We start from the raw sequence: 25,659 nt of genomic DNA, 5'->3' as shown, positions 1-25,659 counted from the left end.
TGGTAAGGAAACAGTCCACCTAAAGCAGGCAGAGGAACAAGAGGCTTTCAATAACACGACCTGAACAGGAACTGCAAACTAAACAGCAAGAGGAAGAACGAATCTCTTTAGTGATGACCACTATGGTTTGCAGAATAAAAAGAGTTTGCTGCAGAGCAGATTATATACCCTTTTATATTTCTCTTTAAACAATTGCATTTCCTTTCCTCTGTCTCTTAAAATTAAATTTAACTCCTCTCTCCCTTCTCACAATGATCTTTGCTTTTTCTTCTACCTCTACCTCCAATTTCACRGATTTTCTCTACCCACAACACTCACCTCTTGTTCTCATTTTCCTTTGTCTTCTGACCTTTTTGCCCCAGTAATTTTTCATCCCATTGGCCCTTAGCTACACTTGACAGATCCTCTCAAATAAAGATTTCTTCTGTGATATCTGATGCTTCCATCACACATAATAATGCCCTAGTACTCACCTGTACTGTCCAGGAAGAAGGAAGCTGGAAGACCAGAAAATTAAGTTCTGAAGTATCAGTTACTTCTCCTGCTTCCTAAAGTCCTCCGTGAGGACAACTAGTAAGGCAAGAGCTATGAAAGGAATTGGCAGCTGTGGGGAGAGTGCAAAAAGAGGTAGAGGAGATGTAAGCTTGGATTTGCCTCAAACTAGTTCGAGACTATAGCAGGATATGGCCAAGAGAGAGAAAGTACATGGCAGGCCAAGGGGGAGCAACAGGACAGCTTCTGACATCCATTGTAGTCTTGGTTGCATCAGGAGACAGGGTAAAAAGCAAGGAGAGTCTCAGTTGGCATTTGCCAACTTCTCAACCCTAAGACTTTTCTTCTACTATATGTTGCTACACGTACATAGGTTACGCAGTGGCCTAGAGCTGGGCGTTTTTGAAATCAAATGTTTTCTTTAAAGTTAGGACAGTTGAGAAAACACTCAAAAAATCAAGTCTGTAGAATAGCATTTCAGTATTTCTTTTGAAGAGTCAAGATGTAAAATCCTTGTGTTTACAAAAATATCCAAAAAAACACACACCCAAGAATACCCTAGTAGTCTGCAATAAGCATAAGAATATATCTATGAAACTTCTCTTCAGGAGCTGCATTCCACTTCAAATGCTTGTAACTATAGATCTCATGAACAAATTAACAAGTCAGTCAGTAGAGCTGCTGAGAMACCAGATTTCCCTCCCCTTATTTCACAAAAATTCAAAATGAAATATACAGGAAAGTATAGTTCCCAAATTAAAGGGCTACCTTCAGTTCTTCTATGCACAGGTAAATGAGGTTGCAGTGGTGACAGCAGGTTATCCAGAAGATTAAGTAAACTTTCTAAGACGCCACTGTTGCTAAGTGATCTTTGGCCAATGCACGAAAGCAACATGAAGACTCTAAAAACAAAATTTTAATATTAAAGTTGATTTTATTTTCTTCCTCAATTCAGTGATATTCTGAAATACACCCTATGGAATGATGTCCTCCTAGACTCCAAGACATATTGCTAAAAAAAGGCAGCACTGCAGCCCATCAAGTTAACTGTATTCCACATTCTATGGCAGTAAGACAACAAGGTGATATTTTAGGTTTCTCACTCTTTTACCCTCTAGTCAGCTCAGTTGCTACTTGCTCTGTCCCACTTTGYACATCTTCTGCAAAACATTATCTGTTTCTTATTAAATACAATAAACTGAAAAACAGGAATTAAATTCAATATTCTTAGTTCCTTAAATTCATCTATTTATAAAAAGTATAAAATCATAGATATTACAATCCAGAGAAGGCAGAATGCTACAGAAAAGCAAATGCATTTGACTAACCTTCTAACCATGTTTATCATTTTTGTTTAAAGACTTGAATCAATTGAAAAGTTCACCACATCTAACATTTGATTCTGGGCTCTAGAGTTGTGTGTTTGGTCTCATCTCAGAGAAGCCTTTTGTTTTAAATGCTGACAGTGTGCTGCTCAGCCTCGATCCTGCTTCCAAAAGCACTGAATGAGCAGCTCTGTGCTGAGGGCACATTTATCTTGATCAAGGAGAAGGCAACTTCTACCAGTGCAGAGCAGCCCTGCTATGTTGCAAGCAGCAGCAACGTTCTCCAGCACTCCCTGCCAAGCGCCTTCTCTGTAAGGGGGAACTGCAGCTTATTGTAGTCATAGCCCCACACCATGAAACAACTGGCAGCAGACACTCAGCACTTGTATTGCTGTTTGGRAGTTAGTTCTTAATCTAACAGATAAGAGCATATATTTTCATCGAGAGATGCCAGTCATGAACCATGGCAGTATTTAAAAGTGATGCATAGGTAATAATATGCAATGCAGACTTGCATTTTACCTGTCTTGTGGGAATATGAGAAGTTGCTCTGAATTGTACAATTCCTGCAACACATTTGAAAGGAACTGGCCCCACCATCTCTCTCCTCCACAAAGCTGGACCAGCAGAAGGCCAGTATGCAACCGTATCTTTGGAGTTCCACTTATACACAGGTGTTTAAACAATTCCTCACAAGCTTGAGCATGAAAAGTACTTTGCAGAACCACAGGAACAGAGTGTCCTGTTAAGAAAAGGGAACACAAAACTACATTTAAAAAGAGAATACAGAGGTATTTTAGGCCTGATGGCTTGAAGGTATCGGAGGAAAACAGGAACCTTTTAACTATTACAGTCAGACTACCTGACCCTGTGAGGGTGGAGAGACGGAGACTATGAGCAAGTAACTCARAAAGACCAAGCCGAAGACATCAAAATAAAACCAATTTCACATCAGTGAATCAAATGTCCTCACAGAAACTACAAAGGCAAAACTGCAAGCTATTTTCTTTAAGAACAAACTGGCACATTGCAAAGGAAATATTGCACAACAGATATATCTATCAGTAAAACAATGTTCCACAGTTTAAACCAAACAGACAGAAAAAAACCCCACTCCCACACAGACATTTCTCTTCTGATTCTTCAAGAACACTTYCAAAAAGTTGTAAAAGTCCTTACTGGATATTAAAAATCACAGGCTGAGTAGAGGTAGTGGTTTTATTACTGTTTTCCCTATAACTACTCCCCTTTTCCCCTTCCCAAGTCTAACTGCCTAATCTGTCGCAGGCGTTGCACGAGCTGCCATGCCCACGGATCCTTCAACCCATGGAAGCAGCAGGGGCATTCGGCCGGGGTGGCCATTCGCCACTTCAGYGAATCAAGTCAGTTCACAGGAGGATCAGAGAAACACACAGCCAGGACTAACAGAAAGAAGAAGCAGGGAAAGTGGGAAGGGCAACTTCGCCCTCTCTCATCTCTGTGGCAGCAAGAAGCTGTTAGGTCAGCTCTGCTTCATGCATTTGGTGCAACCGTACGCTGTATGTTACATGAAATTAAAATCATATTAACACATATCTAAACACAGTTTAAAAAAACTCAGTGAGATAGTACAAATGAAGAAAGATTATCACTTACAAAATGTTTCCAGAGACATGACAAAAATAATAAAATTTGAAAAAAAAAAAGAAATACTCACCATTGGAAGAATGAAGCAAACTAAGCAAAGTATCCAGCAAGTATCTAATGATGGTGCGTAACTGTTCTGTGGATGACATCTGAATCAACTCTTTTGGGTCGGATTGCTCATTCAGCGTTTTTCTGCTGGCACCTAAAGCCACTTTGAGCCTCTGAACAGCATGGTGAGCCAAATTGAGTTGAAGCTGCAGCTGAATGCAGTCTTGGTAAGCAGAAAATACCCTGCTATCTTCTTCTACTGCCTTGTCTGGCTTTCGTAGGAAGTACTGGGCATTGTTAGCACTATTGAGTGGTGGAAGGTCGATGCTTTGCAGAAGGATTTCCAACCGATGACAAGCCAAGTTGTAYCTAGATGGAAACATTCCAGTACACAGTTCAACATACATCAGCCGAAAGCAACACACTTGCTACTCACACTTACAGAAGGTGAATTCCAGTCCCTGAACTGCTAGGTATAGACGCTGAAATAATACAGGGTAGTATTCTTGTTATTGCTATAAAAATATTCACTGTAAAAGCTTTAACATACAAGGCAGAGTTGTCTTCAGTCTGAAGACCATGGAAAAACAATAAAAACTCCCCTAATATTCCAGTGTTTAAAATTAAAATAATTAGAAATAATTCCTAAATATGTATTTACAATACCTGCACTGTATGTCCTCTTGCAACGCAACCATCATTGCCAAATGTTGGTCAATTTCTGGCTGACTTGAAGCTTCACCTTCTCCTCTGAGGGGATCATGCATGAGTTTCAGCTCATTTTCAAAGGGCAAGATATAGGTGTGACCATAGTAAAATCCTAAGGGTATTTTCGCTCTGGCATTTGTACTACCGTATCGACCAATAACAGTGATCTGAAAGAGAGCAGAGCCTTTACTGTAACAAGATTGTATCAAAACAGGCAAGACAAAAACCAAATAGAGCAATCATAAGGAAAACACTAAATAGCCAAGCAAAATTTGATCTGACCAGGGTTTAAACAGAAAGCTGATATATTAATAAAGATCAAGAGTTGAGAAGAGAGATTATGTTGTCTTTCTTTTACCTTCATGAACCTGCAGACTGGGGGTGGCAGCAGATCATGCAAGATAAGCGAGTGTGTGCTAATGTCCGTAGCCACTACCAGCCGCCTCCCGTCCACTTCTTCTCCTAAAGTCCAGATGTCAATTGACAAAGAAGCCAAATCGCCACAAGTAGGGATCAATACATCTGTCAGCAGTATAGGCCTTCCAAAATCTAGTGTCACAAATCTTCTTGCTCCTATAGAAAAAAATATATGATTACCTAGAGTATCAGCCCAAGCCAGTCAACCAAAAGAGGGAACTCTTCAAGCAACAAATATACTGTTTACTGTTCAAAAGCCCTATATTGGAGGTTCAACACAGCTACAGTTCCAAGCTCACAGATTTTTTTCTGAGCCACAGGCCTAATATATGTCTCCTGCTCTACAGCTCACACACTTTGAAAAGAAATTTTCAGATTSAAGCTAATTTGTTATGTTTGGTGTGCATTACTCCAGAGCTGGTACTCTGACTGGAGACCCAACATGCAACTCTCTCCTAGCGGGATTTTCACCTGATAAACCGCACTCAATGCTGGGGCTTAAACCTACTGGTACAACAGAAATGCWAATTCAGAAGTAACCTTTCCTCATAAAAGCCAAGTGAAACTGCAGCTAAGCAACTGACTTACAATCCTGGAAAATGTTCAGCTTCTTTATTAGAAAATCTTTAACAGAATTATTATTATTTATGAATTCTGGTTTTACCTGAGTGCATTCGCTCTATAATAATTGACTGATGAGGTGGAGGTTGAAGGAAATGTGAAGCGTGAGATATTGCAAGAGCAAGACCAGATCCAAGTGGATTCTGAGGGGAAAAATATCAGCAAAATTAAGTCATTAAAATCTATAAACTTACAAGAAGCTGTTATGTACAAAAGGTAAGAAAATTACATCTACTTCTTGCGATAAAAAGATCTATAGTTTCTGACAGCACTTGCACTATATTTTTATTTGAGAATGRGCCATCAAAAATATTACCCGTCAGGTTCAAAGGTTTAATAACTGGTTACATAGTAAACCTTGATTCTACATAAGAAAAAATGAGTTATTACAATAACTTTACTTTCATATACTCTCATCTGGCCTAAAAATCAGGCCAAAAAATACCACCTTGATGAATAGATATTTTCTAATACACAAGTAGAAATCACATGCTGGTAAGGCTTACAGCATCTCATTGCTATAAAAACAGTAATTACCGTTCTGGACTTGCTTGTATTTTTGTTGTGTGCAGCAAGATTAACAGTTGGGGGATCGATGACTGAACCAGGGAAAAGCTGAGCAAGCTCTGCATTGATAACTGCAGAAACTGCCTCGTTAGGYGGAGTCAAAGGCGGAGTCATGAACAGAGGAGTAGTTTTTGGTGTGGGTGGAATGACATCTGAAGGATGAATGAAGAACCCTGGGGCTGCAACTGGATTAGAAGGCACAGAGTTGTGAACTGGGCCAACTGCTGATGCTGCTGCTGCTGCAGCTGCCGCGGTCGTCTGATGTAGTTTTGCTTCCAGCTTAGCTTTCTGTGGGGGAACATGAAAGCACTGAATGTARCTGAGAACAATATTGCTGAGAATACACTAATGTTGAATGCTATCAAGTTCACTGTTCCTTAAAAATTAGATTTAATAAATGCAAGCTACCCTGAACACAGATGGGTAAGTCAAATATCTGCTACAAACTGAAGAATGAAACTGTATTCAATTTGACTTCACTTACTGCTGAACATGAGTAATTAATTGGAGTAATCAAAAATAATTTAAAAAAAAGACTGTGCAACCCAGCAAGACCTCAGAGTCAACACATAAAAGCTGCATACTGACAATGGTTTTATCGTGGRGTATTTCCCTGTATAACCAACTACCTTTTTTTCAGTTGGATTTCTCAATTTCATAAACTGTCAGCAAAAAAACTAAGTCTCAGTTAATATGTTTAACCATCAAACACCCCATCCACCCTCAAAAAGTGCAATTTTAAAAGACCAAAATGGCACAGGATGCACTCTCAGCATTTTGCTTAGTAGAAGTGGTTCTCAGTCTAGAGTTGTTCCTTCCTCAAATACACTATCAAAATGGAAGGGGAGAGAGAAAGAATAAATTAAAAAAAATAAAAAGTCACTAGCTTTGTGCAACTGCTTTCTCAGCTTTTGATGTTTAGGGACAGCATGAAAAATATAGCCAAATAGCCTCCAACCTGTTGCTGAAGTTTCAAAAGCTGCTGCTGTTTCTCTTGCAGCACCTGGAGCTGTTGCTCGGCTGAAGCCATTGCATGAGAGAGAGACTGCAAAGCTACCTGGGCTGCTGAGCTCAGTGCTGTCGACGCTTCCCCAACCGTTCCAGAGGAGAGGCCACCAACTGCTGGGGTAACCCCAAAAGTACTCACTGGCATGAAAAAAAAAAAACAGAAGAAAAAAACACGTATGTAGAAAAGAAACGAAAGGAAATGCCTTTCATTTAAGTGCTTACTAATTGTTAAAAGCAATGTACAAAAAAAAAACTCATTTTATTGAGCTCTCACTATAAAGTAAGATCATGTCAGTAAGATCTTGTCAGTTTATAAACTATACACGCTCAACATACATGCAMCATTTCCACCACAGAAGAACCATCTACCGCCCTGGGCTACTTCTGCCACATAAGGCTGTAAGGCAAACCTGCAAGCCCAGATGTTATATTAATTACAAAAAAAATAGGCAATAGGAACAAATTCATAAATACATCTAAATTTCAAATTTAGTTTCTGTTATGCTCCAAAAGGAGTTTAACATGGCATTTAGTTATTAAAACAACCAAAAAGACCTCAACATTTATAAAACTATTAACAATCTGTATGTAAAAGTGTTATCAAATTCAATTTTCAAATTTTCTATTCAATTTCAATTACCAAATTCAAAATAGTGTATTGTGAACTTACGCTAAGTAGAAATAATAAAAAAGTTGTATATACCAGTAAACGTACTTGCATCGTCCCTTTCTATTCTAGTTCCATCACTTGTCGAAACGCAGGTAAAGTGCAAAGGTTCAACTTCCAGCAGTCCAGTAAGGGAYGTAAAACTACCTTCAGCAGCTGCACAGCTACTTATCTTCCCATTTCCTGTAAGAGAAATAAATGCTTCTCTATTAATAAAATTAAGAAAGTATTTGATAAGAACATCTTAGTCACGAATAGTTGAAAGAGTCAACTAAATATAATCCATTTTTTTTCTTACTTGATGTTGTGTAGGAAGCACCTTAACACTATCACGTATATAACTTAAATGAAGCTTATTTGAAAAATGGGCAATGCTGCCAATTCTGAGAAAAAGTTTATTAAGCCAAACTATCAAATAATTGTAAAAGCATAACACAAAATGTAACTGTTTTAATTCCAGAACAATATTACATACAGATGCTCTGTTCTCCTCATATTTCATTATGAACCTTACTATCAAAAGACTAACTTACAAAAATATATTGGTATTTGTGGAAAAGAAAGAAAAACACAGGCCAAAGTTCACGTACTAATTTTGTATCAAAACTACACTATTACTTATCACGTTAATCATGACATCATGTCACAAAGTAGGAGAAAAGGGAGGGCAAGGTGATAGACAAAAGCATCTGAAAAAGGAAATGAATCACTGATTAATGTGATTAATGTGATGTCTAATTATGTTAGCTACGAAAGGAAGAATTTCCAAGCCATAAAAATTGTCTCATTCYTGGGAAATTCCATAGCTTAAAATTCACTTATGAACTGACCTGAGGACAGATGCAAATATATCTATAATATCTAAGCAGGAGCACAGATAAAAGGAGCTAYCTGTATATATATTTTTATCTATAGCTAGATAGATAATGGAGATAAAGGAGTCAGGAGCCCAGGAAAATCCATTTAGTCTTTTCTGCCTAACAGATGTTTGCTACTCTAAATGAATAATAACAGATATCTGAGGGAAATTGCTCAGTAGAAGTGACAGATGACTTTGAACCACAGCAGCCTTTCTGTTTCATCTCTACCCTTTTCTTAGCTCTTTGATTGGACCAGGAAAATATGACTTCCAGGAAAAGGTTTTCTTTCTTGCACTAAGGACCATGGAAAACGTGATGGAACTCATGAAGAAAGAGGATCTTAATCTTCTTGAACTTCATTATGCACAGCTATAAAACAGATGGGAAATATGAAACTGTGTCTTGGCTAAAGGCAACCGAGACACTTACCAATTCTTCCCAGCCGGTTAAATGTACATACCTGAGAGGACATCAGACAAATCTATTTCATCTGACTGTACTCCAATGCTGCTGTTGTACACATTTTTACATGAAGATCCACTTATTTCCAAGTCAAAGAGAACTGGATCAAAAGGTGAGCTATATAATCCGTATCTGCAAGCACAGTAAGACAAACAACRCTGTTCAAGCAATAGGAATTCACATGAAATTATTCACAGAAGAAGGTCAAGCATTTCATCCAGAACTTGCTGTACTTCAAACTCTTCATTCAAGTGATATATCTGGCAAATCACCACTTATTTACATTTTGCTACCATTGCTTCTTAGGTGACCTTTTCAGACACAAAATAATATTGCAATCTATATAGCATCACCGTTAACACATGAAAATAGCACTACAAAACTATTAGAAAATTAGCCATAATAATATGCATGCCAGCAGTAAATCCTACACTTATCTAAAGTCAATTTGAGTGCTGTTTTCCAAAAGCAGCAAAACAAAGAAATTCTCCTCTCYCCTCCCCTCATCTTTTCCCCCCTCTACTCCAGCTGAACTAAAAAGGAGGAGGAAAATGATGGATATCAATTCTTAGGGATATCAGTCAACACTTGCCAGCGCAGACTTTAATCTGAGCAGAAGGGAATCTCATTGCCCCCAGTCTGGCAGGGGGAAATTGGGCAGTCGCGCAGGTAACCGGGTGGACCACGACCAACGAGGCTCTTACAGGCCAAGCAAAAGAAAAAGCACAAAGCAACAACCACCATGTTTTGCTTTTGAGTCAATACTTGAGTCAATGCCTACTACCTGCCACAGCCAAGAGAAGCAAAAAATGGGAATTGGGTGAAATAACTAYGAGAAGAGAGGAAGAATACAGAGCAAACGGACAAAAATGAGAACCATCCGATAAGTTGTCTTTGATGAGAGACCATAACAACATTTATACATAAACACACTCATGGCCTAAGCAAGTTTCTCCCCTTCTCCCCYTTTTCACTCTGCTGCAGAAAAGTTMCTCCATTCTTTGCAAGCAGGGAAAGGCAACTGAAAACACTGAGGAAGCTGGAGTTTAAACGTCCTTTTTGATCAGTCATGAAATAGCGAATCCTAGAATCCTTAAGGCTGGAAGGAACCTTTAGAGTCCAAACCCCCCGCACACGCAGGGTCACCTAGAGCACGTGGCACAGGATTGTGTCCAAGCAGGTTTTAAAGATCTCCAAACAAGAAGGCTCCACAACCTCTCTGGGCAGCCTGTTYCAGGGCTCTGTCATCCTCACTGTTAAGAAATTTTTCCTTAAGTTCCTGTGGAACTTCTGGTGCTTCAGTTTGTGGCCGTTTCCTCTACTCCACCAGTGGCCACCACTGAAAAGAGGCTGGGCCCACGCTCCTCACTGCCTCCCTCGAGGTATTTACACACACTGATCAGGTTCCCTTTGAGCCCTCTCTTCTTCGAGCTGAACAGGCCCAGCTCAGCAACAAGGGAGAGGAATAGGCTCTAGACTCCTTTGAAAGTTAAAAGGCTTTCAAACTGGCTGTGCTCAACGTGCTTTGCCACCAAAGACTAAAACCAGAGCTACTTAGAAAATGTAACTTGAGAAAAAGTCAGTAATTGCTACCAAATTTCAAAAAGAGAGGAAAGAAAAACTCGAAATTATTGATCAATCAATCCCCCTGAATMCCCTGGAGCAAGTTAAATCATTTATAAAAAACTACAACATGATAGTGGATTGAAGATGACAAATTCATACTACCCAAGAAAACAYAGATTAATCTAGTTTCCTCTTTACAGGCACATATCACTAGAGAGCATTGCACCTTGTACATCTAGCAGGTCTGTTTGCTGCATGAACTTCTCATATGCAAAAATATGGTCCAGAGCTACTACAAAGGAACTCTCTATAGTGGAGGCCTCAGAATTACAAACTTACTATATTAAGCTCAACCTTAATACAGATGACCTGCATAATAAAAATACTAGCAATCCTGATTTCTTAAGCAGCAGATATAACAAAATAAAAAGGGGTTACAAGGACTTGCAAAATAGGATTGGAATTTAAATGTATTGCAGCAAATTAGATGCATGCTGTCCAAAATAGATTTAATTCAATAAGCATAATGTCTTGTACTGATTGTTTATCAGGGGCTATCAGGATCACAATTTTAAGCTGCTTCAGCAGCACTCTCCAGAAAGGGACACAAATGCTGAACTAACAAAAACTGAAGTGTGAATCAACAGTGTTACATACAACACACTGGTTCCAGCCATTCTAGTGGCGTGTATGCAGGGATGCACATAAATTGTGTGAAATGCCTCTCCTGCTCCCCTCAGCACCAGTCYCAGCCAGAATGACATTTACAGTCATGTGCTCGACAGTTCAAGAAAGATAAGGGCCAGAGAAAAGAGCTCATGGAAATGCTCTATAACTGACTACAGAATGCTTGCTGACAAACTACAAAAATACCTATTTCAATATACTTGATTCCCCTCACATACTCAGAATAGAAGGCTTTTTTTTAAATTCTTAAATCAAAAATCTTAAACCACAACTTAGGTATTCTATGCACTTTAACCACTATGCACATATTTGCCAATTTAAAGTGTACTATGAATTGCAAATAATTTTACTCTCCTCTATGTTCACACTGGTCATAACTATTTTCCCAAGCTGTTCCATATTAATCCTTACTCAAAGAAATACTGCAAGACACATCTTAAAAAAATGAACAAAAAAGCACGAACAAAATGCAAATAAACGAAGAACACCAGAAAGCGGCATTAGGCAGAATCACAATTTATACATGGAGCATATCCAAATATGACACAGAAATATGTATTTCTAAAGAACCTAATTCCATCTGAAGTAGTATGTACTTCACTTTATGAAGCTCTACAACAACCACGTTTCTTAGTACCTTGTTTGAAGTAATGCTTCCATAGGTGTCAGACGATCCTGCAGCTGTTGGGACACAGCTGTTAGCAAGGATGCACAGGCTGTGCTACATCCTGCCAGATCTTCATCCTTTACGTAATTCAGCAATACAAAATACCAGTAGACAGAGCCTGTATTGAAAGAGAATATCATTTCAGGTAAAATATGCTGTGAAAATTCCATTCAGAAAGAAAATTGCAAAGCAGAATCACAGAAAGCGATGAAGTAGCTAACTGGTTACTGAATTAGCGAATCTTACGGGTTACTGAAAAGATTCCCCCGCCTTTATTTATTTATTTATTTATTTATTTATTTATTTATTGTGAAAGGGTTGTTGCCAAAAGAGGTTGTGGAATCTCCTTCTCTGGAGCTATTCAAAACCCACTTGGATGCAATCCTGTGCCACATGCTCTAGGTGACCCTGCATGTAAAGGAGGGTTGGAATAGATGATCTCTAAAGGTCCCTTCCAACCTTAATTATTCTATGATAACTCTATGAATCATTCTGTAATCATTAGGCTCTATATGCACTCCAAATTCTCATAGCAGCTATTTATCTTCATATTTGAAGAAAACAAAGTCCTCAGCAAAAAAATTACGCCTATTCCATTACATATTCTTTGCACTCACTCCTTCCACTAAATACAATAATCTAAGTGGTCTTGACTTGTTAAGATGCAAGTTTAGGGTTTCCAGTCCCTTCAGAGTCAAGCCCCACTGTGGATCGAACTCTTCTCCCTTGTCCAGTATTTTTCTGTGAAGTTCTTTCCTTATTCCACAGTTACAGCAGACACTGTCTACCCTCCGTGCACTCCTCATCCTCACCTCTGAGCATCAGCATGTTAAATGTTTATACACAAACTGCCTCTGGATCATAGTAGCCCAACATGCATTTTGGAGTGCAAAGTAATTTTCCTGCAAGACCATCTGCAGATCCAATATCACCATAACACAAAAAATAAAAAGCAGGCTTCTCCACCCAAAATATAATCATTCTCCTATTCCAGCTGTCATTAAAGAGTCTTCAACAAAAGGCTTTGGAGATTGTTACTAYCTAATTAAAATGAGGAAAGATTTCTATTTTGTTAAAAATTCCCTTTGGTAAAGAAGTAACATGTGGATTGCCAGAGTTTGACATCCAGATGCTTAGCCAGACTCTCTGGAATAAATAATTTGATTTTCATAAATAATACAGCCCTTACTATCACTGAGGCCTACAGAAACCATGGTTTAGGAACCATGCTAAGCTACTTCTTGCTAAGCTACATGAGTCCTCCCCAAAAATTCACTACTTTAGCAAAGCAGTAAGTTAATTTTCTTAAAATTCTACCATTTACATAACTCATACTTCATACCACTTGAACACGACTACTCCAAGAAGTTGTTCTTGAACAATTATGTAACTACTGTTCCATAAAAAGGTCTATAAAAACATGAAGAATAAGAAATGCTGTCATATTTATACGGCAACAAGGAGTGTACACATACCGCCCGTTGCAGCAGCAGGCAAGAGAGGCATATTGTCAAGTAAAGCTTTTAGAAGAACAGATCCAAATCCCTGCTGACTTGGGTCACACCTGCCATTGCTAGAAAGAAACAGATTACTTTAACATTTAAGCATGCAAGAGTGAAATTCCAGAAGCTAAAGTTCTTTACAATGATATCCTAACACTTTTTCCAAGAGAAACTGTGTCCCATTGCCTTTATTTTTTGTGTTAACCAGGGACAACAACAAAAATACACAATTCTGACATCATACAAAACCCCTTAAATAAATGTTTATGCAAAACAAATGCAGAAACAARTAAAAAAAGATGGCACTGACCTGATACACAGTGCAAGAAAACGTGCGCATTTGTGAGCTATGCTCCGTCCAGCTTCGAAGAAGCAAACACGAATAATATCCGAGACACATTTACGTGTTTTAGAAAGCAAGCTGTCATTGCCTTCCTTTGAGCTGTAAAAACATCTGATTTAGATAATCACATAAACCTTTACCTATTGACTGATTTTTAAAGCACRTCTGATATTGAGTATATATTACCTGAGTAATAACTATATTTACTTAACAAGATTACTTTTTTTTACCTGCCAGGTCCATTTGAATACACTCCTGCCAGCCAACAAAGCGTGTCTAGCACCAGACTCTGAGCATGTTCTGTAGTCAGACCATCATCTGTCTTCTTGCAAAGRGTAGAGAGCAGCTTCTCGTGGAACTCCGAGAACTGCAACATGGCACACCGCTGAACTCTGCGGAAGAGGGGAAAAGATTCAAAACCAAAATTATCCAATATGGCCACTCTCCTTCTAAACCATCTCTTTACTTCATCTCAAAAATAGCCAACAAAAGATGCCTAGATAGGAGTAAAACTAGCACAAGCGCATCCCTGCACAGTCCCAATCATCAGCTATTTTTGGATGAAGTTACTGTATATCTAGCAACATTCCATGAATTGTTTTCTCTCTTGTTAATTTGTCTAGTAATTTCTAGACTTAGGTACATTTTCAGCATCTACAACATTCTGGCAACTGTTTGCACAGATCTGCTTCCCATAGCACTAAAGGATTTGTTGCTATTTCATGCAGGACCTCTCCTCTTGTTTCATTGCTCTCTGATTTTCTAAAAAGCCTTTAGAGAGGGATTCTGTCAAAAACCTTGATCATCTAGTGGTTTGGAATACTAGACTTTCCTTTACAGAAGCCATGTCAATTGTTCTTGTATTTTTCAGTTGTCTGGTAATTTTACTTTTTATCCTAATTTTATACAGGAAAAATAGTAAAGTCAGCAGGTTTACCASTCTGCAGTTACTTGCAACCATTTTTAAGAACCTTCTGTTTTACTGTACTCCTGTCCTCAGATACATTTCCAAAGCAAAAGCTTATGCTATCATTAGTCATAGAGCTACTTCATCTTAGGCGAACACCAACTGACCCAAAGCACCACCGCCAATCACCTTGCTCATTTGTTCCCTAACTTCTTCTACAGTTACTTCAATTTTCTTACAGTATTTTAAAGCACACCCCACAGAGGAATCTAAGCATGAGAATTTCCATTGTTTCAACTGTGAACAGAATTCACTTAGCTTTCTAAATGTTCCTTTCATGTCTCTTTCATAAATTGGCCCGGAAGACCAAGTAATGATCTTCCTGCTCCTAACAATTACTAAAAAAGTGTTAGTTTTGCTTGTTTCTCATTCCTCAATCTCTTTTTTTGGCTTTATTTCTTTTCTTCCCCCCCACCYCCGAACACATATTGTCTGAGTTCTTGATCCTGTTTGTGTTCTTTGCTGTAGGACCTTTACATTTGGAAGAATAACTTTACTTTTAAAAATAAATTTATCATTTTAAGACAAAAGAAGGACGGCTTTCCTAATAACTCTTGCAAAACAAGCAGGCTTTATGCTTTCAGTATTCTTCAGTCTTAGGTCTGTAGGGATTTYCTTACGGAAAGGTGGACCATCACTACTCCACCAGCATTCCTCTGAGTAGACTGTAGTTGCTGTTACCAAAGGATCATTAGATCCTTTGAGCCATATCCTCCAAGCCATTCAGGACCATGTCATGGGATGCATCYCCTCTTGCAAGTTCTTTAAGCATCTTCCCCATGAAAGAGTCATCAGTTGTGTCCAAAAATACAGCCTGTGATATGTCTTAATGTGACACTTCTCCCAACTATATAGAGAAAATGAAGTTTACCACCATTCTTTTTATTTCTTGCCCTTTTTGCCCCTCTGACCTTCTCTAATCCATTACAATCAGTGACACCAGTTTGCATGACAGTTGGCAATACTGATTGAACGCTATATTATTCTCATTTAGGCTTGCAGTACCAATCCAGGGAGATTTTTAACTAGCTCTATCAGTAACAACTTGGTAATTGGATCTGATTGTAAGTATTATACTTTCTGTGCCATAAAAATAAGCCAACACGTGGAAATAAAACAGAATATTTCCTTGAAAATAAAATTTAAAAGGCTGTCTAAATCATTTATCTATTTTATAAAGAAAATTGGTGTTACTTGCATTACTTGCTTAGGCTTTTTCAAGTCAGGTAAGTACATCATTCTGCATACAGCTTCCTGAATTAACAATCAACTAGCTGTTATTCTAACACAACTTGCATACTCTTATGGAGTAGAGAACTAAAAGACGCCTACTAACCTTTCCTTTGAAATACAAGTTTTTTTAAATCTTCTAATAGTTACGGAGACTTCTTGAAGTAAGTCACAGCCTCTAAGATTATCTGATTTTCTTGAAGAATTACTGGCTTCAATTTTACTGGATGGCTTTTCCTGATGTTTAAGAAGAGAATAGATTTTAGGAATTGTGCATTTTTGATTGAGTTGCTTTTACATCTTTTTAAAGCAAAAGTGCATAAGATTCATTAAAATCTCTCACTCTGAGCACAGAGGTATTGACTGTTTGCTAGCAACAGAAAAAAAATTAAAATTATACTTTATAGCATCAGACAAGGTAGATTTAGAAACTTACACAATGTACTATCTTTATTAAATTGTTCTATTGAAAGAACACTGAATTCAACAATATTCTGCAATTTATTTTCTAATCATTCTAATATTTTCCACAAGACACACATTATTCACACAGTGATCAAAAGTACTAAGTAGTATAGAGTAAATATTTGAGTAGATAGGTATGTGCACGTGTACACACACATACATATATATGCATTCCTCTTAAGATTTACAACAGCTACCGAACAAAGCCATGGAAACTCAAAAACAAATGCTCAGTCTACRAAAGTAAGAGAAAAGACCTCTTCAACTACAGTTCCCCAGGAGAAACAACTTTAAGATGTTGATTCTTGAGGGTATTAACACAGTGTCAACACTTAAAAAAAAAACCCTATATTTAAAGAATTTTGCATCTCTGAACGTTTGTTCTGTTTTCAGTTCAGAGATATCAATTCTAGACCTTTAATACAATTGTCTTTCTTGGCTACTCAGTACCTTGCCTGCTGCAACTTTTGCCAACAAGGAAGCAAGTGAGTGGCCCTTGTTGCTCTGAGGTTTCAGTGATGGTATTCTAACGACTGGCCTAATTCCACCATTGCAGATTTCTTCYGTTCCTCTGTCATTCACTGCTTTAACATGAATTAGGAAGGAACGGTACTTGCCACCAGCCATGCCTTGAAAGACAGAAAAGAGGGGGGTGGAAAAAAAAGGGGAAGAATTGGTTATATTTACTAGGCTGAAGCAGATTTGAAGTTTGCAGATGTAATTTACAAGCAGAATTCAAATATATTCTTACAGTATTTTAGCACAGGTTTGAAATGCTATCTCACTGTTGCATAATACAACAAAATTTGTCAATGTGAAAATAAATGCAAACCAATGGGTGATCACAGAAATACAAGGTGCGCTCAAGTCCTGTGTACTTCACATGACATAAAAGTGTTTTACCTTTAACAAGCTTTGGACTTGTTAGAGTCAACATTCCTGCATGTCCTGATAGATCAAGACCAGTTGCCAGCCATACTGGTCCACAAAGTATGTCTTCCTTATGCTCCTCTAGAAATGGACACAATCTAAGACCTTTTAAACAAAACAAAAACACAGTAAAATGAAATTGAATTATCCCAGTCAGTCACAAAATTTGATCATTTGCAATGGTGAAAAATACACCACGTTAGACTCATCAGCAACTACATCCTAAATCTGTTATTTTAGGTTTACTTTTAAGCCATTCTCCAGTGAAACTTTGTAAAAGTAGTTCACTGTTTTCAAAGCATTTTCCATTATATAAATAGTATGGGACATTATATATGTTGACCAGTTCATTAGAACCACAAAAATATACAGCTAATAAAGTAATAAACAAATATATTTTGAGCTCTGTTAGTTCTGAAGCAAGTTCTTTCATTTGATTTCATTAGAAAGAGTTGAAATGTCAATGACCTGAAAATTACCGTGAAAGAGATTCAATTTTTTAAGTAATTATTAACAGACCAAATTCACTAAATTCATTCCATGTTTTCAGTGCAGACCTCAGATGTGCCTGGAAAATGACAAATGAACTTCAACTGTTATTGTTTCTTTGAAAACTTAACGTATTTGTCATTTAGCTGACCATTAAATTCACTGCAACATTTCTCAGCAGAATTATATCCAAGAATTCATAATCTGTGCGTTCATTTCTTTAAAATTACTATTATTAAARTAATTCCTTATGGAAAAGCACGCTTTGAATCTCGATGGATCTTTACAYGAAGACATCAATATAATTAGTAGAAAGGAGTGACATCATTCTGTAAGATAAAAGCCAACAAGCAACAGCAAGAGCAGAGCAAGACTGCTGACTGCAAACAGGTAAGTCAAAGTGATTAAGTCTCACTACTAACTTGCCTAGGAGAGTAAGAGGCAAGKGGGCAAAGAGCAAGAGGACAGAAGCAAGGAAAGGGAGGCATGAGAAGCAAAAGCCTGAAGTAACCCCAAAAAACTAACAGTAGACACAAGTAAGACCGAAAACATGAAATGGCAACCTCAGTAGCACAGAAAAAACAAAAAAAATAAATAAGAACTTAATATAATAATTTTTCAAAACATGCCAGAAGAAGAAAAAAATGTCAAAACAGTAACAATGAGGGCCAAACATTAGAAAGAAGACTCCTGTGATATAGTGAAATTTGACACTGTCTTTTCCTCAGCATGAAAAATCATTTCCCTCCRGTGCTTTTCCTTTCACCTCCACTTTGATTCCTCCCCTCCTACACCCTTTGCACCACATTTCTTTAGATAAACCTGATCAAATGAAAGAAAGTGCAAAACCAGGACTGCTAAAAGGGCCAAACAAAATGATTTTACTTTCTGGAACTCATTTACAGCCTGTAGCTGCCCTCAAGCAGATCCAATCTCACTGCCTTCCAGAAACTCTCTACCAGGTTTTGAGGATGATGTATTAAAAACAGGTTATAAAAACACATACAGGAAGTCTGACATGGCTGGAAGTTAACATAACAGGTTATGAAGGCTTTATTGGATGCTTATTATTTTGTAGATTACTGCTATAGCCTAAGAAAAAGCCAGCTATGCAAAGAAAAATACAAAAACTAGCTATGAAAAAACAAGCAAAATGTTGCTGGAATGAGAGAATGCAACTTTAAATTTGAAAGGTGCTATACCAATCTACTTGATTTCAAAATTCTAAAACACTACTGATCTACCTATAAACACCAAAAAATTTCTTTGCTTTCAACTGATACAGTAAACAAACCACCGATGGGAGCAACACTGAATAGGTTTGAGAAAAGAGTCTCTTCTAAATAGCTGAGAAATATTTGCACAGAGATTCCACTTTGTGATTAAAAAAAAAAAATCAAAAATGCAAAATCATAAAGCAAGCGGTATAACCAGATAAATTAAACTTACATTGTGGTTCCTCTATATCCATATACTGCATTTCTTCACTGAATTCAACCAGTGCTGGCTTTCCATTTCTCTCCATTTCAATATTATGAGCTGGAGATAAAGGAAACGTGATCTGTCTATCTACTGCTGCTTCTGGAGAATAAAAATATTAGCAAAACTTCATAAACATTGCTCGAGTTTCATGAAAAACAGAAGCAGTAGTTTTCACAGCAAATTTATCAGCTCTCTGCACAAAACTCTTGCAAACACTATTTGCACTATAAAAGCCATGAATCTGCAAAGATGTGTTTCATGAAGCCTGCAATTGAAGTTGCATCAAATAGTTTAAAAAAAAAAAAAAAGAAAAAAAAAAGAAAAAAGAGGAAAGCCTAGAGGTTACCTGTAAACTGCTTTATTTTTAGGCTGCCCAAGTACTTTCTCCCAATAATCACTCAAGTACTTAAACTCTGGTATTGAAAGTTTGATGTTTTAAACAAAAAAAAATTAAAGTGTTGATGCTAAGTATCAGTCAATATGCCAATACTTTGATAATGCCCAAGTACAGCTCCTTTTTTCATTTAAATGATTCTCATGAATCATAGATGAGGAGGACATGCAGGCAATGAAGAAGAGGCACACAGAATGAATTAATGGCAGATCAAAAAGTTCTAAAAGAATTATGCCTCAGGTCCTCTCATAATTACATACCACACATTTAACGAGTTCCAGGGCTCTTCTCATACCAACAATGATGGAATTAATTCTCCCTACTGATCTTGTTTAGGTTTCACTAAATTAAGATTTAACTTCGTTTCACCCCATATGAAAGGGGCGAAAAGCAAGCTGACTGAACCTACGACTGAAGACTCATACATCTTCAAGCAAACAACCCTGGATATGGCTTGTTCCTGGGATCAGGGCATTTAGGTTAATATCCAGGCACAGACCTAAGACATAGTTTTGCCCTGGCTTATATGGACATGTTTAGCCTTATTACTTTCACTCAATAGGGCACGGAGAAAGGGAAATGTCACAGCAAGGGCTCATGTATCTCTCCACCAACCAGGCTTTCTCCACCCTATCCACTACCTTGGGAAGAAAGGACTTCCATTTAACAAACTTCCATTTACAGTTCAAGTAACAAACTGCAATGTTGCCTCTGGAAGAGCTGTCAGGCCTGATAGTCAGTACACTGTACTCAAAACATTTGCAGAAAGCTCTAACAAAGTATCTCAGAGCCAAGCCAGGTGTCTTATTAGCAAATCACACAACTCTCGCTCTCAGCAGTAGATGAAACATTAAGGATAAAAGTTCAGCAGATCTGTTTTGTTTCCCAGTTGAAGACTTTCAGATTAATTTCAACATCTGCAGACCCAGGATCAGACATATTTATCAAGTGGAATGAATATTAAAATTAATGCTGAACGCAAAGCAGATTCTGTTCAGAAGAACAAGCATTGTTCATCTGACTTTTTGCTTTAAAAAAAAACAAACTGCTCCCATGTGTTAAAATTCCTATTTACTTTAAATATTACACACAGGAGGAAACAGCAAGAACATCTCTTGACCACTGTCCTGCAGTCACAGCCAGCACTTCTGCTAAAACTGTTAACTCCTGCATCCTAGGAGTTAACAGAGAAGAATACTGGAGAAAATATTCCGCTATACTATTTTTTTTTCCCTGKGGATAAACACCAGCTTATATTTCTTTAAAGAAATATTCTCTTGCTAATATTGGGGGATATTGGGGGATGTTGCAGTTGCTGCAGTGTGGGAAGAAGTTCTATGAAAAYACGTCAAAGTTTCCTCGTTTGTATAAAATTGATGAATTTGGAACTGCTTGTGCAGTTTGTTTCCCCAAGTTACCCTCAAATGCATTAGAGTGAAAATAGAACATGATGCTGAAAAATACAAAAACAAACAGAAATAAATGCAAACTAAAAAAAAATTTCAATCAATTCTAACAGACATCACAGAGAATAATGAGTTTAAGGAAAAAAAAAAAAAAGTCCTGAAAGATATCTCAAATCTTTTCTTACCATTGACTTTCCCTAAACCTGGAGCTTTATTTTTCAGTAAAGTCACTTGAATCTGGGGAATGTTTGTGATGTTTGAATTCAAAACAAATTTGAAGTCCACATGTCCAACCATACAGGCTTTTGGTAAAACCAGTTCAAAGACATGCTCATCCCAGCTGTTGCTGTCAGGAAAAAAGAAAACAAAGGTATAGTGGTAAGAGCAAATTCAGAACAAACAGGCAGTACTACCCAGTGCAATCCTCTTCTATGCACGTTTTCTTTAATAAAAGAATAATTTTGTGTTAGTTTACACCCACACAAATTTCTGAAGTAAAAGTCTTTTAAACATTGTCATCATGTTCATTTTGCAAGTTCACTAAAAAAAATAAAAAATAAATTCCAATCATTGAACTGTATAAAAAGCACCACAGTAACTGCCTTGCAATCTATTTAGTTGGCCTTTGTTCCGAGAGTGTCAAAAAAGAGTTGCTTTAGTAGTAGAACAGTCACATCCAGGAGATTCAAAACACTGATTTCATATATAAAAAATAATATATTTGATAACTTACACAGGATTAGAAATGCTTCTTACCAGGTGCACACTCAGAAGCCCGCGCTGAGCAAAATGGGTGCAGCTTTCTTTTTAATGAGTCATATTTTCCTTTTGAAGCCAACTTTGTTTTATACTGAAAGTGTAAACTTGAGATAATAAGTACTCCTCAATGATCAGTTTCATATTTTGATACTCTAAGGTTTGCAAAAACTAGTTCAAATCCAAGATGGGAAAAAAATTCAAATAAAACTTATCATGCGCCAAGTCATATATGTATATATTTTAAAAGTAAGCTCACTTCTGGATCCTCTAAATCTACTAGCAAGAATTTTTAAAGTAAGGTAACTTTGATAGTTTGGGATTATTTAAATATAAAAATGAGTATATTAAGAAATTCAATTTGCTACAATAAATACTGACAAATGAATAGGTAAAAAAAAGATAAAATAGATAAGACAGAATGGTATTTTAAATCAAGTAATATTACACACCAAGTGCTGTCAGAAAAAAATAAATAGATTAACCTTGACACAAATGCATTTAATTCTTACAGTGATATCAGTGATACTTCCAAAAGTTCTCTCTCTCTCAGGCAAACGTATAACACAACAAACTTCAGGTGCATACAAAATGGTTAMGGTCTCCTGCCGATAAGCAAACTCTTAGCCCTACTTGTTCAACAGGTGGAAGTGACTTTTCAGAGGTCGCCTATTTAAGAGGACACAGTGTTGCTTTCTAAAAAGCAACGTGTGTCATATTTCTCATATATATGAATATATGTCATATTTCTCATATATATGAATATATATATATGAATATATGGTCATATTTCTCATATATATGAATATATATATGAATATATGGTCTCATATATATGAATATATGGTCTCATATATATGAATATATGGTCTCATATATATGAATATATGGTCTCATATATATGAATATATGGACAGGTCTTCCACCTGTCTGTGAATGTACACATACATATTATTAAATATCATTTTAAATATCATTTTCTAGCATAGCCAAGTTAAAACGTTGGTTATCTTGCTTATTTAATTTTGTTAAATTTTGCTTATTTAATAATATGTCATAAAACCAAAAGTGAACTTAAAAGGAATTTCTACAACAAAATGCAGAGAATATATTGCTGACATAAATTTTATTTGAAAATTATTTGGATTGCAGTTATCTGCACACTTTGGAAAGGTACCTGAAACTAAAACAGAAGCATTTCCTTCCAGAGACGGAAAATGTTCCTAACACAGATCTATGTGTTATGTTAAGTAATCATAGGGAGGCCTGTAGAGAAATGCTAGGATGTTGGATAGCTAGAGTAATCCAGGTCTCTTCTGATGCAGGAAACAGTGTTGGCCATTCAAACTCATCGTGTGTACTGTCAAAGCTGAGAATTAACTGTGAAGCTCAAGAATGATGCCATTTCCCATTCAATTTACAAAGGTAACCACTTCCATTTTATGGCATCTGTTTCTGGCTCAGTAGTCCCAAACGCAAAGATGACTCTGATAAAGAGGGAAGAGCTCCGGAGCTTCGCTGCAGTGATGACAAATGGCAGTCTGTCCAGCAAGACCAGGACCAGTAATGTACYAGGACATTATAAGGGCAGCACAGCAGACACTACTAGACAAAGGGTAAATTACAACCCAGCTTTTTTCCTGGTTGGAGAATTCAAGTCAAAGGTCAGCCTGAGTCAAGCGTCAACGCTGGCGTGCCTGCAGCTTCCAACTCCTTTTCCCATCTGCAATGTTTCAGACCTGGTCGACCCCACCAGCGCAAGRAAGTTTCCCCTTGTGTAAACACCATCATCTTCTAGCATATGATTTCTAGCTCCCCTAGCATCCTTTGACTATTCCMCTGCTTGCCAAGTGGGTGCTCAGATCCTGCACTGCTCTCCTTGGATTCAGTCAGCATACTGTACCAAGGTCCCGGATCAGCAGGATGGGCAGATAGCCCGATCCCAAAGACATACAGTCCCTYATTGCATATTTTCCCCTAGTAAAACATCCTACCCAACTTACATCTATACTTTGTTTCTCCAAACCTTTTTCGGGAAAACTACACAAAGCTACTCGTTGGTTTTAAGTAATTCTTCAGCAAAACGGCAACACTAGTATTTCAGTCTAAGATGGCAAAAGAAATTCAAGTACTTACATCAAAAACTAAGTTACGCTTGCATAGTACTTGYGCTGCTCATTTCAGCAAGAGCAGTGTCTAAACCTTTGGAGCACTAGGTGTCCTAATTTTCTCAATTATCTCATACATGACTGTACTTCTCCAGCTATATAAGAGAATGACACTATTTGTCATGTAAAGGGAACAATTTCAAAACATTTTTTTGCCAATTTGTTTCAAGACCAGCTGAAAAACTGCGTGAATTTCATGAAGAGTAGCAATGCTAATACTAATTATCATTTTTGCAAGTACACATTCTTAAACCTACCTGTGAGATGAAAACAATTAAAGCACATGGCAATCATCAGCACGCCAGCTCCACAAACAAGTCAAGCAATACACACAGAGTCCACTTTGCACCAATAACCTATTTACCTGTCTGTCTGTAGCTTCCACGTTCGGGTATGCTGAGCTGCGTCCCCGTGGTGCTGCTGGTGCAAGTGCTGAGGGTGCCGCCTTTGCTGCTGCTCTTGCTGGACTTCCACCCAACACGGAGGGACGGTGGCTGAAAATCGTGGAGTCAGGGTCTCAAAACGGGTTAGTTCCACCAGGGATGTCAGCGTTTCAAGGGAAAACGGCTGGTCCACCAACAGATCAACTCCTGAGTAGGTGAAGAACATATGCATTTACTACATAGACTTTCAGAACATCAGAGCATCCAATAAACCTTCTGAAGTACATTCAAATTGTAAGTAAAACYGACTATACATCTTCTGAAGTTTAATAAACAGGAGAAAAAAAGCAAAAATAAAAAACAGCCTTGAACTTAGCATTCTTTGAATCCACACTCTGGCAAGAAAATCTGAAAATTTCTTATTCTGAGAAAAACAAATGCATGGAATTGCTATTGAATTTAACCAGCAGCGATAAGATGTTGTAAATGTTGTATTATCACCTGCATATTAATGTTGACTTGTGCCATGGTGGATTACTAGAATGTTTTGGAAGGCTCCCCATTTAGCTTAAAAAGGAGTAACAGGAAAAAAAAAGTTCATAAGTACTAATAAAAAAAAATGTTGAAAAACAAAATAAGGAGACAAACAGTCAAACATAGATTACAAAGGAACTCTAAAAATAACGAGATTTCTTCAGACATACAAAAAAAATTAGAGAACACCAGATATGCACAATGTTAATTTTCTAGATTTTCTTAAAAATGCATCACAGAGGAAAATATTTTCTCTCTAGAGACACTATGATTTTCTATGAAAATAAAGTCTGCTACATAATTGCTATTGTCACTGCCTCAAGAAAAATGCACACGTTAGGCACACATAACCAGGCAAAAAAAAGGAAAACAAAGCAACTCATAAGTCTGAACCCAGAGTGCCATACTCAGCAATCCTGCTTGACATCAGGGTAACAGGTTGAATCAGAACAACAGCAAGGCGACGTGCTCCAGTTTGAGGAGAGAAAAAAAGTGCATTTCTTCCAGGAACGTGTTAGAGGTGCAAGATATGAGACGCAGAGTCAAAGAGAAAAACCCACTCTTAACTGCAACTACAGATTTCAACTTTTCCATCTAGGATGCCAAAAGTGACAGCCTAAGTAATTTAACTTTTAATAATACAACAAATGCCTAGATCTTTTTTTTTTCTCCCCACACACTTTCARTATGATCCTCCTTAGCACCAGTTTACAGTTCGAACTGCATATCAATTCAATCTTTCAGCAGATTTTTTTTTTCTCCCTACCCCACCAACAAGAGAAAAGTTCAAATCATTCAGAATAACAAACTGCTATGAGACATCAACATCTTAAACTGAAAAAAAGAAAAAAAAAACCCACTAATTTAATTAAATCTCCTCCTCCTCTCT

The 25,659-nt window shown here is 37.4% G+C and overlaps 1 protein-coding gene across 1 annotated transcript in view; it reads right to left on the bottom strand.

Annotated features, from left to right (window-relative positions):
* The window catches only part of BIRC6 (baculoviral IAP repeat containing 6), a 144,276-nt gene that overhangs the window by 96,977 nt on the left and 21,640 nt on the right, over nt 1-25,659 (bottom strand). The window contains exons 11-30 of the mRNA XM_026051196.1: nt 24,218-24,443; nt 21,115-21,275; nt 19,097-19,228; nt 17,132-17,263; nt 16,679-16,857; nt 15,870-16,000; nt 13,797-13,958; nt 13,534-13,665; nt 13,197-13,294; nt 11,692-11,839; nt 8,800-8,933; nt 7,516-7,662; nt 6,763-6,950; nt 5,775-6,092; nt 5,281-5,380; nt 4,558-4,772; nt 4,158-4,366; nt 3,514-3,860; nt 2,340-2,559; nt 1,261-1,394 (exon numbers count right to left, since the gene is read on the bottom strand). Coding sequence (XP_025906981.1) covers nt 1,261-1,394; nt 2,340-2,559; nt 3,514-3,860; nt 4,158-4,366; nt 4,558-4,772; nt 5,281-5,380; nt 5,775-6,092; nt 6,763-6,950; nt 7,516-7,662; nt 8,800-8,933; nt 11,692-11,839; nt 13,197-13,294; nt 13,534-13,665; nt 13,797-13,958; nt 15,870-16,000; nt 16,679-16,857; nt 17,132-17,263; nt 19,097-19,228; nt 21,115-21,275; nt 24,218-24,443 — 3,513 coding nt within the window. The remainder of the gene's footprint in view (nt 1-1,260; nt 1,395-2,339; nt 2,560-3,513; nt 3,861-4,157; nt 4,367-4,557; nt 4,773-5,280; nt 5,381-5,774; nt 6,093-6,762; nt 6,951-7,515; nt 7,663-8,799; nt 8,934-11,691; nt 11,840-13,196; nt 13,295-13,533; nt 13,666-13,796; nt 13,959-15,869; nt 16,001-16,678; nt 16,858-17,131; nt 17,264-19,096; nt 19,229-21,114; nt 21,276-24,217; nt 24,444-25,659) is intronic.

This window comes from Nothoprocta perdicaria, unplaced genomic scaffold (assembly GCF_003342845.1).
Source record: "Nothoprocta perdicaria isolate Ctin4 unplaced genomic scaffold, notPer1 scaffold_73, whole genome shotgun sequence".
In the NCBI taxonomy this organism is placed as follows: Eukaryota; Metazoa; Chordata; class Aves; order Tinamiformes; family Tinamidae; genus Nothoprocta; species Nothoprocta perdicaria.
This window is presented reverse-complemented; position numbering and strand designations above follow the sequence as displayed.